At 37.1% G+C, this 18,675-nt stretch overlaps 1 protein-coding gene across 2 annotated transcripts; it reads right to left on the bottom strand.

The window, feature by feature from the left end:
• Positions 1-2,829: 2,829 nt before the first annotated feature.
• Positions 2,830-17,389, bottom strand: LOC106868327 (uncharacterized). 2 transcript variants are annotated; one of them, XM_014913523.3, is made up of 3 exons: positions 16,595-17,389; positions 8,292-8,446; positions 2,830-5,268 (listed from the first exon to the last, which is right to left on the bottom strand). In XM_014913523.3, exon 3 carries the CDS (start codon positions 5,043-5,045, stop codon positions 3,342-3,344), a length of 1,704 nt encoding a protein of 567 aa, XP_014769009.1. In that variant the 5' UTR covers positions 5,046-5,268; positions 8,292-8,446; positions 16,595-17,389; the 3' UTR covers positions 2,830-3,341. The 2 variants fall into 2 exon arrangements, with proteins under 2 accessions (XP_014769009.1, XP_014769010.1); XM_014913524.3 differs by having other exon boundaries at positions 8,292-8,467; positions 16,595-17,387.
• Between the last annotated feature and the right edge of the window lie 1,286 nt (positions 17,390-18,675).

Here is an 18,675-nt window from a genome sequence, read left to right on the forward strand (position 1 = left end):
GTTAGGAAGGGCATCCAGTCAGAGAAGCCAAGCCAAGAAGTGAAATACCTAGAGCAGACCTGGCCAACTTGAATTACATTGTGGGCCACTTTAATCACAGAAAGTCTTTTGAGGGCCGTTTGTATACTGACAAAATTGAGGTCAATTTTTCCGGATTTTTCTCTTGTTGGAGACCTGCTTATTTGACATATCTTCTGCCCACTAGTTCACTTTTCTTACCTGTTTAATTTCTCTTTTTCGTTATTTTTTGTATTTTTTAAAATTATTGTTTGTTCTTGCCTACTCCACTATCATTGCTTGATATATAACTACAAACCCTGTATCTATTTGTATTTTGTTGATGAATGAAAGAAAGACCCTCTATTTGGTCATGCTTCTTCTTAAGAATAACAGCCAAACCACATTGTACTACCTTGAAACAAAAATGCATTCAATGTGGTTCTGAATGACATTTATGTCTGAAAAATCAAGAGGAAATAGTCATATCTGGATTGCCTTAAATAATAGGTTTGCTTGATCAGCTTCTTTGTTACTTAGCAACTAAAAAAAAAAAAGAAAGAAAAACAACAAAAGTAGTACAATCGGTCTTCGACACATGTGTGATCTTGTTGAAATTGAATCAAAACCAAATTTTTCTTCTGGTAAAAAGTATAAATTTTTTCAAGATTTTATTTCTTTTATCTAAATATTCATATAATTGTTTTAATGATTTCTTTTTATTCTTGTAAAAAGAAACAAAAGATTTTTGTATTACTTTCTCTTGTTCTTGTCCAATTTTTGCTTATTTAGCTCAGCATCTTTGTTGTTTTTACTCATTTTTTTCTCTCTCTTTCTCTCATTTTATACTGCATATACTTCATGACAGTATGGTAATCAAAGAGCAGGATGAAATATTGGATAAAATCAATTATAAAATATAAAAATTACATATCACTATAGTCAAAATAGTTACTACAGCTTAAAAGTAAAGTACACTGCTTTTTAGATTACCATGGTGATAAAAACCGTATTATTATAAAAATCAAAATGATCAAATATGGTGGCTATCGACTCTTAGACAAGTATGACCATCACTGACAAATTATCTTATTCTAGCTGTTAAAGACAATGGCTGTCATCAATACCTGTACTGAAGTTTAAAGTCAATAATAACAGCTTGCACAACACTGCTAAAACTCTCACCTACAAAGCCAGTTAGTCCAGAAACAGGCAAGAGCAAAATGTCCAGCTTCCCAATGAGGCATGTATTATTTCAGAATTTTCTTCTCCTAGAAAGATATCTGAACAAACACTCGTGGTCTCTCATTCATCAGATCACTAAAGAGTTTCAGAATTTTCCAAGCAAGTCAATTAACAATTGCTGATCTGCAATGAATAAAACACTTCGGCACAGGACATCAATTTCATTGGTTGGTTGAGTCACATGCAAATAGTCTTAATTCAAAGCTAAAATTAGTTTCTAATAGAAAGTAAAAAGAAACGATATATTCTCAAGAGGAGGTAACTGTGCATCAGTTAATAGAGTAATTCACATTTTAGCTCAAATTTTGAGTAACAAATTTCCCAATAACCCAAATGTTGCCATGTCAAAAACAGGCACAAAAATATGTCCGGAAGCTTAATTTTGTATTTCTTTAAAGCTAAACAAACGGAAAAAGCTTCTTCCTTCACATTCCGGATGCCGTCATGTAGTTTCAAAATCTAAATTATTTTTATTGCATACAAATACCGTAGCTATAACAACCATTGTATACCTCTGCTTTTGCAACAATACTCCATTTTATCAAAGGATAGCTTTTTCCTCTTTTAAAAACCAAATTTATTTTGAAAATGAAGTTAAATTGCTTTTATTCATGGGTCAAAATGAATGAGTGTGCTGTGTGTTTGAGGTTTTAAAAGTGTTTACAGTTAACCTGATATATCTTTACTGTGCCATTTACTGATTCTACACCTAATCTGTATATTATTTCTTTTAACAGATATTATCCATACAATTATATTCAGGCTGGGTTGTTTGTGTGGCATTTATGGATTTTTCATTGTAAATCAATATTCCTCATATAGCTGTAGTGAGCCTTACAAGTAGTTTTACTGAAAACTTTGTGGTATCTGTGTAACATGGTGAAGTGCATACTAATTAGCATTAGAAAGATCTTAGCTACATTTGTGGGTACAGTTACACTATGAGTAACATCATAATAGATTATTTTTCTAAGATTAGTGTTATTTGATGTGGTGTGGACATGACTGCAGGCTAAGAAGTTTGTTTCTCAACCATGTGATTTTGGGTTCAGTCCTATTGCATGTAATCTTGGGAAAGTGTCTTCTACTATAGCCCTGGGTCAACTGTAGCCTTGTGAGTCGACTTCGTGGACAGAAACTGAAAGAAGCTCATATATATATATATATATATATATATATATATATATATATATATATATATATATATATATATACACACACACATACATATATATGTATATACACATATATATACAAACATAGACATATATACATACATACAAAATATATATATGTACATACATATATATATGTATACATACATATCATCATATGTATGTATCATCATCGTCGTCGTTTAACGTCCGCTTTCCATGCTGGTATGGGTTGGATGGTCTCACCAATCCTCAGTCAAACCGTCCAACCCATGCTAGCATGGAAAGCAGACGTTAAATGACGAAAAAAAAGCCTATAAAAGAGGTGCTCCAGAATGGCTGCAGCCCATTAGTTGATACTAGTAGGAAAAAGATAATAAAAAAAACACAATGAATATATTACAGAGAAATCAAAAGAAATTTGGGAAAAATGTTTTGTTATATATAAATTTTTATAAATGTAAGTAGTTTTACAAATTTCTCCGTTTATACATTAGGGATCAGCTCCAGTGTAGGGAAGCTCACTCTAGGAATGGATGGACTATAAAATTGTTTCTAAATATGTCTCTAGATACAATCACACACACAGGTATATATATATATATATATATATATATATATATATATATATATATATTGTTCTCAACATGAAAGACTATCATATACATACAAATGTATATATATGTATAAACATATACAGGCATGTATATTTACAGACACTCAGGCAGGCACATACATATGTAAATATATGTATATAACACATACACACAGATATATATATATATATATATATATATATATATTGAATATATAAACTCTATTGCATACACACTAACATACAGATGCATACACACACACACACACACACACATTCAACAGACATAAAGGTATATCCACATATCCTCACACACATGCATTAAAAGAGTTTAAGGATTGACATGTGAATTAAGGGTGGATGGATTGCCACAGTAATGTACTCATTGGTGTATATTCCTTTATATTTTTGCATGATGTTGGTTTTAGAAAATTATTACGAATGGGCAAATGTATTTTCCTGTGCATTTGCAGTTCATTGATTGTCGAGTATGGCTTCGTGCAGGTGTCACAAAAGAACATTCTGGGTTCTTCTGGAGTAATTTGCATCTCTGCAGGATGTGCATGTTTTTTGTGTGATATTAGTTGAGGCTTGCGCATGAACATCTCACTACACAGATTGCAGCCGTAGGGTTTCTCGCCAGTGTGGCTGCGAATATGAATTTGAAGTTTGTCTTTCCTTGCAAACTGCTTCTGACATGTGTCACACTGAAAAGGTTTCTCGCCGGTATGAATCCTTCGGTGTATGTTCAGATAACATCTTTGAATGAACTGCTTTGGACAGAGGTCGCAGTGAAAAGGTTTCTCCCCGGTATGTGTCCTCCGGTGAATTTGCAGTCGGTCACTGCGTGCAAACTGCTTGGTACATACCTCGCAGTGGAAAGGCTTCTCTCCAGTGTGTGTCCTCTCATGTATAATTAACTTGTCCTTCTGTACAAAAGGTTTGGGGCAGTAGCTACATTGCAGCAGCTTCTCGCCTGTGTGTATTCTCCTGTGCAACTGTAGCTTGTCACCACGAGCAAACTGTTTGGGGCAAAATTCACAGCTGTAAGGTTTCTCACCAGTGTGAATTCTTTCATGTATTTTCAGCTTATCTCTTTGAACAAACTGTTTTGGGCAATAACTGCAGTGGTAGGGTCTCTCACCAGTGTGTGAGCTCTCGTGAATCTTTAGCTTGTCTTTGCGAGAGAAACATTTCGAGCAATAGCCACAGCTGAACGGTTTCTCCCCAGTGTGGATTCTCTCGTGAATCTGGAATTTGTCCCTATGGACAAACTGTTTGGCACAGTAGGTGCAGGTGAACAACTTCTCGCCTGTATGGATTCTCTGGTGCAGTTGCAAAGTGTTTCGACGTGTGAACTGTTTCAGGCAAATGTCACAGCTGTACAGTTTTGCAAATGACTGAACAGTCCGGAAACTCGGTAGCAGTTTTGTGGGTTGGTTCACCATGGTCTGTGACAATATCGAAGGTGACGGAGACTGGGAGGAAATTGCTGTTGTAATTGTTGGTGTTGATGATGAGGACAGAGATGAAGATGGCACAATCGGTTGTTTTATTGTGGTTTTTATAGCTGCTGCTCCTGCAACTGCAGTTGATGACGATGACGATGGTGGTGGTGGTGGTGGTGGTGGCGGCAGCGGCGGTACTCTAGCTGCTGCTGTAACTACATTCGTAGTCGATGTCGTCGGTGGTGATATTTGCTTCTGGCAAACTGCATTGGCGCATTGATTCGAGGACTTCTCAATGGCATGCATCGCTGCAGCATCAAATGGCTGCAGGTAACAGTTCCCTGGGGTGAACTGTTTGGTGTAGATGTCAGCAGGGAAGACCTTCTGGTTGGCATGAAGTAACCCGTGAGGCTGGAGGTAATACCCAGCTGCAAACTGATTCAGATATGTCGTCGTGGGAAACGACTTATCACACATATGTGTCAACATACCATGTGAGTGTGATGGAGCATTCGTATGTTGCAGGACACTTGACTTACCACCAAGACCCCCATGTAATACCTTCTTCTCACCGATTTTATCCATGTTCTGCCCAGATGTCATCATGAGGAAATAAACACCAAGCTGTCTACGTTATAGATTATATATACGACTACTATACTTATTGCCTATTGTTGTTGTTGTTGTTGGTAGTGGTGGTGATGGAATAATCTGTTGGTTGTTGTTGATGTTGTTCTCTGTTTTTGAAAATCCAAATGTCATCTGAGTGACCAACCATACTTGTTGCGTAGTGTCCTTCATTACCTCACAGGTACAATTGACCAATATCCTAAATACCAAGAAGAAGAAGAGAAAATATATATATTAGACAAGAAAGAAGAAAAGAGTACAGAAACAGGATCAAAAATGAAACAAAACAAAATATATATAAATCAATGAAACAATGAGGCCTGATAATTGAGAAAGAAATAGTTCGTCATAGCAGCCAATCAGAATGCTTGGTCATATCTAAAACAGCTGAGTGGCCTGGAATAGCATGAAATGAAGTGTCTTGCTCAAGAACACAATGCAACACTGGTCCAGGAATTGAAACTACAAGGTCACACACACCGATTTCTGTGTATATGTTTGTCTGTGAGTAAAATTCTAATAATAATGCAGACATGTACGTAATTTATTAATTTATTATTAGATATAATAATATAAACTATCCACATGTTCTTAAGTTATGAAACAATTTGTCATAATATTAGAATTTTCTTATTGTTAAATAAAATTTCATGAAACTATTTCTCTGTCATTTATGACTATATATATATATATATATATATATATATATATATATATATATATATATATATACATACACATACGTTTGTAAGGAACAATATATAAATTACGTCATATGTAAACAGACTTAAAAGTTTGTTTTTGAAGCGCTGAAATGTGTTGTAGTATAAGGAGAAAGGTATATTTTCCAACATGTAAAATGCTGATATAACAGTATATATGGGATAATATTCCTTACAGAGCAGAAAAATCTGTCAGCAACCAGCCATGAGAATTGAACTCACATCCCTTTGATTTCCGGTCAAGTGCTCTACCATAAATGTTTATGGATCTGTGATAAGATGAATAACTATATGTATGTGTTTATAGGAGTACATAAAAGTGTGTATGTGTGTTGGTGTAAGTATGTATGTATTTGTGTGTATATCTGTGAACATATCATATGAGTCACTGTCCATGTGTATGTGTGAGTGAGTCTCTGTACACATGAGTGTGTTTGTGTGTATTTGTACATGTGTGTGTGTTGGTAACTTCCTAGTGGAGGTGAAATTCCCTGGAGCATGGATAATTTCACAGTCCATGCATCTCATCTGATAACCATAAACCTAACGAGGCATTCATTGTGATTAAAAGCAAATTGACATAAAATTAGATTATCTATGGTTATTAATCAAGAAGACAATATCATTAAAAGTAAATTCACAACAGAATGTGCATTAACCAACATGAGCACCATACTGACAGATGATTTATAGTTGTATACTGGGTATAGAGCATTACACACACACATATGTACTCATAAATATATATATACACATGCACACACATAAATAATATATATATATATGTGTTTGTCCCCCCACCATCGCTTGACAACCGATGCTGGTGTGTTTACGTCCCCCGTAACTTAGCGGTTCGGCAAAAAGTGACCGATAGAATAAGTACTAGGCTTACAAAGAATAAGTCCTGGGGTCGATTTTCTCGACCAAAGGCGGTGCTCCAGCATGGCCACAGTCAAATGACTGAAACAAGTAAAAGAGTAAAGAGTATATATATATACATATAGACATCATCATCATCATTTAATGAATGTTTTCCATGCTGGCATGGGTTGGTCAGTTTGACAGGAGCTAGCAAGCTAGAGAGCTGTCTAGGCTCCATGTCTGTTTTGACATGGTTTCTATGGCTGGATGCCCTTCCTAATGCCAACCACTTTACAGAACATATTGGCTGCTTTTGTACAGTGTTGGCACAGGTGCATTTATGTGGCACCAGTACGGGTGATTTTTATGTGGCACCAGCACCCACAAGTCCGCAAGGAGAGGAATGCAGGGGACAGCCTGTATGCAAGGACAACCATGATTTTATTTAGCCTGGCGTGTCTTTTCAAACACAGCAAACAGTCAGAAGCCTCAGTCCCCTATCATCCTCCCTATGAGTCCCAACGTCCATTGATCCTTTCCCACCACTTTGTCCTGTGTCTTCCTGGGTCTACCCCTTCTACATGTTCTGTCTACAATTTGAGATTGGCACTTTTTGATGCAGCTGCCTTCATTCATACCTATCGCATGGCCATACCAGTGTAGTCTTCTCTCCTCCATGCTACATCTGATGTCTCGTACACCCAGTTTTTACACATATGTTGCTTAGTCCATGTCAGCACTGACTGAGCAGACTTAAGGCATTCCATTCATGATCATCCCCTATCTTATTTACAGATTTAGTGTATCTAGGACAAAAAAAATTTACCTAATACATCTTTCCCAGTTTTAAAAGATGGCAGGGTGCAATATGAAGGAGATTTGGCTGCTATTTCTAGCAGGTCGAGCGACCATGTAAAAGCCCTTCAAATTCATCTCACCTGTAGAGGCAAATGGCTGGTAGACCCAAACTTTTATTGGGTCATCAGTGGTGCCTTGAGCCATGTACCCAAGGGAAATCAGTTTCAAAGAGTCCTTGTCTATCACTAAGCTATCAATGGTCACAGCAGGAGTGGGACATAGCTCTGCAAGCTGAACACAGTACTTGTCAGCTTTATAGTGCTACCTCATGTCACACTATTTTCCCCCCACATCTAAAATATAGCCCCATGTCACACTCTTCTGTTCTTTCAGTGCAATGTCTATCACAGTTTCATCGATTCAATCAGACAAATCTAAAGCCTAACCCCAGTCACATTATTATTATAAAGTGCCACATATTTGCAACGTAACTTCCACTCACAATCTTATCTGGCCACTGCACATGTCACACTGTTATACAGTCATGCACATTTATAAATATAAACTCAGTTACATTGTTGTCTAATCACACAGATCTAGAACATAGCCCCAAGTCACACTGTCATCCAGTTACACACACATTTATGACAGACACAGCCTCAGTCACATGCATCAAGTCACACTGTTATCTTCTTTTGCATATCAGGTATGACACAATCTCAGCCACACATCATTTATAACAAAGCCTTGACCCTAAATTGTAAATAAAAACCGTGATGCAATTGCTTAAATTTATTCATTTACTGATGTAAGATAACTTGTGGTCAAATATAAAACTCACCGCGTGCTTTAACAGATACAGTTACCGAGGACATGTTGGCCAGGTGGTGGTACAGGATTTTTCTGCATAAACTGTGTTGAATGGGTTTGATGTCGGGTATATCTCTAGAATGATTTCATTGTGTAAACATGTAAGCTCTTTGTCTGAAACTGTTTCTGAAAACAATTGAAAACAAACTATTTTTAAATAAAGAGTGAAAAACAAAACATTGGTTTGCTTTTAAAAAACATATAAATAGGCACAGGTGTGACTGTGTAGTTGAGGAGCTTGCTTCTCATTCATGTGGTTTGGGGTTCAGTGTCGCTGTATGGCACCTTGTGCAAATGTCTTCTACTACAGCTCTAGGCCAACCAAAGCTTGAATAGATTTGGTGGATGGAAACTGAAAGAAGTCCATTGTGTGTGTGTGTGTGTATAAATATATGTGTATGTATGATTGTGCATATATGCACCATCTCTTTGACATACGACCATCTGCACTTACGATGACAAAACATAAGGAAATAAATGAATTAATTAGAAATTGATTTTTGGACACTGGGCAGCTGCACGTACAATAACTATGGCAGTTTCGGGCAACACAGGCCTCCACTGCCTCCCAGTGTCTCACTCAGTTTCTTTCAAGCAAGAGTTGTGTTTGAATGAAAATAGTGTTGAAAAATATAAATTCAACATATAACCAGATCGACTTACGACCTATCAGCTGGAACAGAACTCGGTCATAAGTCAAGGAGAAGGTGTGTATATATATATACATATATACATACATACATACTATTGAACCTTGGGAGGGGCATTATGCTGGTAATAATAAACACACACACTGGTTTGGTCCTTTATTGTTATTATTAGTTAATGGGTTAGTTACTCCATTGACCAATTTATCAATCAGCCGTTTTTTTACTAGTTTTTCAAACTCCTATGTTAATCACTTTGGTCAAACAGTTAATTGTTGGTGTTGTTGTATCTTTTTTTGTCAAATAATTATTTCATCGCAATTGTTGCAATCTCTTCAGCGATACGTCTCTCTACTTCCATTTCTTTTGAACTTATGTTCCAGTGTTGGGATTTGTCCAGAGATGAGTATGTGAGTGTGTGTATGTCTGCATGTGTGCGTGTTTATACATAAGTGTATGCACCCATGTGTGTATGTGTTTTTCAAAACACTGACTATGTCATTTTTCATACACACACACACACACATATACATACATATATATACCGCCTGACTGGCCTTCATGCCGGTGGCTCGTAAAAGCACCCACTACACTCTCGGAGTGGTTGGCGTTAGGAAGGGCATCCAGCTGTAGAAACTCTGCCAAATCAGATTGGAGCCTGGTGTTGCCATCTGGTTTCACCAGTTCTCTGTCAAATCGTTCAACCCATGCCAGCATGGAAAGCGGACGCTAAACGATGATGATGATGATGTATGTATATATATATATATATATATATATGAGAGAGAGGAGGTAGCTAATTAGAGAAAGCTAAACACACACATTTATGTGCGTGTGAGTATCTTTAGCTGATGTATGTTGAAGGATGTAAATATTGAACAAAAACCAAAAACAAAAATTCCATTTGAATAAGGCCCTGTGATATTTATTTTGGATCAAATTACACAGACACTCCCTTGTTACTCTCGCTGTTGGAAATGCAGTGAATGAGTGACTGGACCAATGATGCCATTGAAATATAAAGTAAATAAATACATAAATGCTGCCAGACAATCTAATTTTTCACTTTCCAGTGTTGATAAAATAAATACCAACAATAAACTGGAGTTCATTCGGTAACTCCCCACCTACAACAAAAATTAATTTCGAGTCTATGCAAAAAAAAAAAAATGGTTTTCGTTTATGCTGCTGCTGCTAATGACGATGATGATGATGTTGATAACAATGTCCAACATAAGCACCGGGGAAGGAATGTTGGCATGAGAATATTATTCTATATTGACTCTCGTGTTTGACTGGTTCTTCATGTTACCAACTGAGAAGGACGAAAGACAAAAGTCGGCCTTGGTTTGACTGCAACGATGTATAAATGACAATATGCACTGATTAAACATACACAGCTGGGACAGTTGTTGTTAGAACAGATATGATTCATATCTGCACGGGGGACCCTCAAGAGGATTAACAGTTTTTGGCACTTAGCTGTCAGGCATGTAAGAGATAAAAATTCTATTATGGCTAGAAATATAATCTTCAATTATCTTTTGTCTTTTACTTGTTTTAGTCACTGGATTGAAGTCGTGCTGGGGCAACACCTTCAAGGGTTTAGTCAAACGAATTGACCCCAGTTTTTTTAAATCTTGGTACTTATTCTACTGGGCTCTTTGGCTGAAGAACCGCTCATTTATGGGGATGTAAACAAACTAACACTGGTTATCAAGTAGTGGTGGGGGACAAACATAAACACACACATCTATCTATACGTACATACACACATATACAGATGTATGATGGGCTTCCAGACAGCTTCTGTCTACCAAGTCCACTCATAAGGTTTTGGTTGGCCTGGGGCTATAATAGAAGACACTTGCCCTAGGTGCCTTACAGTGGGACTGAACCCAGAGCTGTGTGGTTGAGAAGCGGCCATGTTGAAGCACCACCTTTAGTCGAACAAGTAGACCCCAGGAGTTATTCTTTGTAAGCCTAGTACTTTTTCTATTGGTCTCTTTTGCCGAACTGCTAAGTTACGGGAACGTAAACACATCAGCATCGGTTGTCAAGCGGTGGCGAGGGCGGGGGACACAAACACAGACACACATATATACGACAGGCTTCTTTCAGTTTCTATCTACCAGATTCACTCACAAAGCTTTGGTGAGCCCGAGGCTATAGTAGAAGACACTTGCCCAAGGTGCCATGCAGTGGAACTGAACCCAGAACCATGAAGTTGGTAAGCAAGCTACTTACCACACAGCCACTCCTATACCTCTTAACTTTTTTAAAAAATCTTTAATCATTATTTTTACCATGTCAGCAAAGGTTTGATTGTTTTGTAAACTTGTACATTGGGATAAATTGAGTAAGAGATTTTTTTTTACACTTAAATGCTCTTTCTAATAATCCCCATTCAACCATGACTACATAGTTATCAGCATAGCTAGGTAGAGTTGTGTACCTTGTTAAGAACAATATCTCAGCTAAAGGTGGTTTTGTGAATTAAGTACTGGACTACTTTGCTCATTGGTCCGTCATTCAAATTTAATGCTGGTATTTCTTCGTGTTTTGGGGCATACTTTACATTGCTTTAATTCATTAACTGTTAGGAATATGTTGTTGTTAGCACTCCGTCGCTTACAACGACGAGGGTTCCAGTTGATCCGATCAACGGAACAGCCTGCTCGTGAAATTAACGTGCAAGTGGCTGAGCACTCCATAGACACGTGTACCCTTAACGTAGTTCTCGGGGAGATTCAGCGTGAGACAGTGTGACAAGGCTGACCCTTTGAATTACAGGTACAACAGAAACAGGAAGTAAGAGTGAGAGAAAGTTGTGGTGAAAGAGTACAGCAGGGTTCGCCACCATCCCCTGCCGGAGCCTCGTGGAGCTTTAGGTGTTTTCGCTCAATAAACACTCACAATGCCCGGTCTGGGAATCGAAACCGCGAGTCCGCTGCCCTAACCACTGAGCCATTAGGGATATAAACCACATCTAACTGGAAATGCTCATGCTTAGACCAGATTCCACCAGTGATATCAGGTCTACCAATACGACTGGATTTGGACTGATTCTGTTTAAAATCCACTTGATGGTTGAAGTGTGTAAGAGCTCAATGTAGACTTAAATGGGTGCAGGCATGGCTTTGTGTTTAAGTGGTTTATTTTATGGTCTTGACACTTAGCGCAAGTGTCATCTAACAGAGTCTCATGAGAAAAACTGTAGAAGCATGCTGAAGAGAAAACGCAGCATTATACGAGTGGTAGACTTAATATGTCACCCAGTTTAACACCACTAACTGGCCCTTATCTGGCTTTCATGAGATTCACTCTGTTGCAAGAATTCAGGCCAGGTCTTCATACTGAGAATAATTAGCTTCCGTCTATCTGTCAAAAGCACCCATGACCCTGAAAAAAATATTATGGGTGCTGCCTACCTCATTTGACTAGAATAATGATTCTGAACCATTTATTTTGCCTCTGGACCCTTTGATTGCTATGTTACTTAGGTAGATCCTCATAGCCATTCTATGTGTAAAAAAAATCCTGTTATATCTTTAGAATTAAATATTATTAGGAATTGTATTTAAAAAATTGTTAAAATATTTTGTGTATTGTAGAAGTTGTTGGCACTCCGTCACTTACTACGTCAAGGGTTCCAGTTGATCCAATCAACGGAACAGCCTGCTCGTGAAATTAACGTGCAAGTGGCTGAGCACTCCACAGACACATGTACCCTTAACGTAGTTCTCGGGGGAGATTCAGCGTGACAAGGCTGGCCCTTTGAATTACAGGCACAACAGAAACACGAAGAAAGAGTGAGAGAAAGTTGTGGTGAAAGAGTACAGCAGGGTTCGCCACCATCGCCTGCCGGAGCCATGTGCAGCTTTAGGTGTTTTCACTCAATAAACACTCACAACGCCCGGTCTGGGAATCGAAACCGCGATCCTATGACTGCAAGTCCGCTGCCCTAACCACTGGACCATTGCGCCTCCACTATTGTAGAAGTATAACTAATTTATTGCACATAAATTTTAATGACACAATGGACCCCAATTGAGAACCACCTGACTAGGGCATAAAAAAACTCATGTACAATATCCATCTGCAGGGGGTTATCTTTCTTGGCCATGAGAAAGTCTTACCTAATATCTTATACATCCTAAAGGACTATTATCAGTGGCTGGTGCTAGGTTCCAGTTTTATAGCATAAATCAGATAAAACAGAAAATTTTCCCTTGGATAGAATGTCAGTCTATCACAGATACCATTCCCAGATTTTAAGGTTCCTAGTTGTGGCAAAGAGCTAAACAAAGGGACACTAAAATGTATACTACCCAAACATACAATAAAACACTGGCAACAGATTTGAACTCAAGACCTTTGAAGGTTGTAGTTTAGTAATCTATTCTTTTAGTTACCTTGCTTTCATGAATGATGCTATGCTTGGGATTTGGTCTTCTCAAAGCATTACTAATCAAAATTACACTTTTGGAACATAAAATGCTGTCAATTGAGATATCGTTATACCCTTACAATTAGCCAATCATTCATTTTTTTTTTGCTTTTTTTTTTTGTGGAAATGAACTCCTGGATGCTTTAAAGGAATATAAATCAACTCCAGTGCTTGTCTGGTAGTTTATTCAAGTGGCTTTGGGAGGAAGAAGGGTGAAATTGATTTTAGTGGGATTTGAACTCAGAACATGAAACACTATAAACTAAATATCACAAGGCACTTTGTCTGAGGCTCTAATGATTTTTTCAACCCATCACCATTATATAAGACAGGATGAAATTCTGAGGGTAATTTGGCTGGTTATCATTGGCAAGTCAAAACCACCATGTAGTCTCCTTCATTGGCACACCAGAAACCAATATTAAGGGTGATGGCTGGAGAAAATATTTTGGTGTATTTAGATAGAACCTTGACATTCTCAGCTCAAATCCTGCTGGGAGTTGACTTTCTTTCATCATCTTGGGGTTGATAAAATAAACACTAGTTGCACAAGAATTGATATAACCAATTACGACCTTCCCCCAAATTCAAAACCTCAGGCCACTGGAGCTCCAAGTTCAATCCCTGCTGAAGTAAACTATGTCTCATTCTTCTGGATAAATAAAGTAGCTGGATCAGTTCTTTTTCTCTCTCTCCCTTAGACTTAGTGACATTGTCCCTTGAAAAAGGTCATGGAGCAACTCACAATAACTCTTTTCCTAGAAATCTAAAAGACTTAAGTGAGAGGCAAGCAAATTTCTTTCATAGACAGTCTACAGGAGCCATCTAAGGAAGGACCAGTACATAGCACAGCATAGAACAGGAATCTTGATATTAAAAAAAAAAGGTAGAATGCCAGACAAAAATATCGTGTTCTTTTTAGTGACAATCGTTCCCAATTCTCAATGTTGGGCTCAGGGCTATTATCCTTGCTGCAGCAATGTCTTTGCTAAGTGTAATCCAGAGTCAATCTTGATCCAGCAATCCAATGATCAAAAGCATTTTAGCTGTGCCTCTAGTCTTCTTTTTCTTTTCAGATGCAGTGCATCGAGGGTTACATCAGCCAATGTATCCTTCTTTGGATTTGGCTACTATATCTAGCAGGTGGAAAGACCACATAAAAGCTCCCCAATCAATAATTGAAATACATACTAACTATACCCCTTTCCCAAAATGTGTCCCCATGTGGCAAAGTGGACTCCCACAAGAAAAAAAAATATATATACATTAGTTTGTAGTATTTAGTTATGGCCCTTTACAATAGCTGAAAATCCTTCAGTGGGTCACTTCACCTTTCATCCATTCAAGTTGATAAAATATATCAATCAAATTCTGAAATTAATTTAAGCAGCTACGCCGAACTTTGAGCCTTTGTGCCAATGGTAAAAAAACATATTATTATGGTAAAATTTTTACTATTATGCTCGTCTTATCACTGTGTCACGGATGAGTTGGACATTCCTGTCAAATAAACTTCGTAATTTCCTTTCAAGCTTTCACTGATGGCTGTTTAAGTTTCACGGAGAAACTATTTCTTCTATCAGAATATAATATGCTGCGAGCAATCAACCGACATAGACAAACACATGCTACACACACACTATATATATATATATATATATATATATATATATATATATACACACACACACACACACATATGTCACATACACAAATTGCAAAGCATGTCGATATTAATGTTTACAACGTACATAAACAATACATCCGATGACGTGTATACATCTCTGCTTGCCTGCCTGTCACTATATATATATATATAAAGAGGGCGAGAAAGAGAAACAGGTCAACTTTGTCTTTCATCCTTTCGTGGTCGATGAATAAGGTATCGGCCCAGGGCATAGATCGACGGAATGTTAGAGCGGTGAACAAGATGTCTTTGCAGCATCGGCTCCTTAGTTTATGATGTTTCTACTTTGTAATATAAACTTTTTTTCATGAAATCTACGGTTATACCTTGTCATAAGTTGTGTACTTTCTGAAATCAAATCCCGCTTCCTGTGACTAGAAAAATAAAAATAAAAATAAAGGCCCTCAGTAAACATGTTAATAGACCAAGGAGGTCCTTGAGCATGAATCCCAAGTATTTCAGCTGATCACTCTCAAGGCCAGCACACCAACCAGTTGGCAGGAGTGAACTATGCACCAAATAAACTATATATAGCATATATATATATATATATATATATATATATATATATGACACACCCACAAACGGAAGGGGAACTCAATACATAAAGCAGGGCATATATAAACTTGTATGCTACAATAGCTCAATGACCCCTAAAGTATCAAACTTTGATACGAAACTCTAGGCTCGAAAGTTACATCAACAGCAGCCTCAGCTGTGTATATACATATACATAAACTTAAGTATGTTGAGCACCATATTTATGATAAGACATTCCACTCACGACCATCCCACAGTATCAAGGACATTATCTTGCATACCTCCATCGTTAAGATGTTGAGATTTGGGTGCTATCTCTAGCATGTCGAGCTACCATCTAGCTATTCCCCCATGTGGTGGTGCCTATAGGGTTTTTCTGTCTTCTACACACACACACAGCCACATAGACCACGCACACCCCTCTCGGCAATTTGTTCATACAAGGTAGTTATTATTGCTGCAATTCGAACTCCCGGAAGGAGCTCTAATCGACATATCAACAACCCACCTGTCTTCACAATTACTTCCCTCCCCCAGTACGCGCGCGCGCAGACAGACACACACACACGCAATAAACTCTCCCCCACCTTTTTTTTTACCTCCTCTCTTCTCCCCTTTAACTATTTGTCTTTATCACTATCTATATCTCTTGTCTCCCTCTCATACACTATACACATGTACAAGTGTATATATATACACACATACATATAGATTGGAAACGAGAAAAATAATAACAAAACATAGTATAGACAACAGGGGGTATGAAATTATGAAGGGGGTGGTGCTGATGGCTGGGGAGGTGGGTGGAAGGGGTCAGAAATTAGGGGGGGGTAGACATGTGGGTAGGAGATTGTACCTAATTAAAAACGGAAAGGGGTATCGGTGGGTGGGGGGTAGATGGTTAACAATTCCAAGTATGTCATGTCATAAGATGGAGTAAACTAACTCACCTCTTGGTGTCAAACGTTTTATATTTATATAAAATGTGTATAGATATATATATATAGACAGAGAGAGAGATGTATGTTTAAAGTTGTGAATGTATTATTTACTTGGGCAACTTAGTGACAAGTGTGTTGAATATGTATAAACGGGTGTACGTAGAATATATACATATATATATATATATATATAACTTTTGTGTATTTATATATACATGTGTAACAGTTTATGTATGCACATCATAAAAGTGCATACGTGTGTGACTGCGTATTATATATATATATATACATACAATGGGTGTGTAGATGTGAATGATTATCAACGCATTTGTGAATGACGGTCTGCGTGTGTGTGTCTATTACACAGAGTTTGTATTCCTCATATATGTGAGTGTGTGTCTATGAAAATACATTTGCATGTGTATATGTATGCGTGTGTGTGTATGTAAGATGGCCTCTAGTCTCTGTCCTGTTCCAATGGAGTCTCGTCTGGTCGGTTGTGTCGGTCTATCATCGAAAGCCAGACTCAAAGCTGCTTGCTCGATGGCCAACACACAGTTTCCGCAATGTCGGCCAGTCTGTCTGTCTGTGTGTATGTCCCGCCGCTACCCCACTTCTCTCTGTCTAGTTCTACTTAGTTTCTTTACTTCCACCAAATGTCGACCACTACTTAAAGGCTAACGTTCCCACTTCTTAACAGTCGACGAAGAGACGACACTACACATATAAATATACACACATACACACGTGTAGATATACTTATGTATATGTATATATATATACACACGTGTATGTAAATACATAGCCATGTGTATATATACATATATATGTACTTATGCACACACACACACGTGTGTGTGTATATATATATACTTATTCGTATGGAAATTTATACATATATATATATATATATACACAAACACACGTTATGTTGCAGTATAAAATGTACATATAGGCGTGTATGTATATATACATATCTTAAATGGGTGATTACATATATATATATATACATATACATATATATATATATATATATATATACACATACTTATCTGTTTGTGCATATATATATATATGCATACATTTGTACGTTTGCATTTACATTTGTATGGTTACCTATACGTCGTAAATATACGCCTTATATGTATATATTATATATATGTATATTCCTACATACATATATATATATATATAGAAACACACACACACGTATGTCTAGACAGTGGTCTTTCCTCTCACATATAACGTATATATATGTGTCTGTGTAGTTGCACATATTTATATAAATACGTGTCTTCCATAGATACACACACATACATTATATATATATATATATATATATATATATATATATATATATATATATATATATATATATAAACACGTGACTACTGCGGTGTGCGCGTGAAATAGAAAATGACCTTTACACATTTTTCACATAAGGATGTCTACACACGTAAATGTATATATATATATGCATATATATCATGAGTTGCATATCTGTATGTATGCATTTACAAATACGTATAAAGTGGATACATATGTTCATATACGAGTGTGATAGTATATACGTGTACATGTATATCATATAATACAGACTTATATGTATACTATTTGTATGTATTACTCTGCACATCATATACGCATAAAAATATATATATATATATATATATATAGATAGATATAGCAATAAATATATATATATATATATATATAGATAGATAGATATAGCAATAAATATATATATATATATATATATATATATATATATATATATATAGCATTGTATACATATGTATGATATACAGCTATATAATAAATGTGTGTGTAAGTGTCATGTAATTATGTATGCAAGCGTGATCGATAGTAAAGGGGGGGGGGGAGACCATTAGAGCTGGCCAGTCTGTCTGTGCGTCATCTACTTTCTCCTCCTCTCTACAACAGCCTCGCGCCATTTTTAACCAGTGTTTCGCTGGTACTTCCACCTCCCTGTTCTTTATTTGCTTACAGCTTATATTCACTTTCCTCTCTTCCATTCCATTTGCACGCTTGTCTGATTGACTGCCTGTCTGTCTCTATCGCCCTTCCGT

This window comes from Octopus bimaculoides, chromosome 14 (genome assembly GCF_046866305.1).
Source record: "Octopus bimaculoides isolate indiv1 chromosome 14, ASM4686630v1, whole genome shotgun sequence".
Lineage (NCBI taxonomy): Eukaryota > Metazoa > Mollusca > Cephalopoda > Octopoda > Octopodidae > Octopus > Octopus bimaculoides.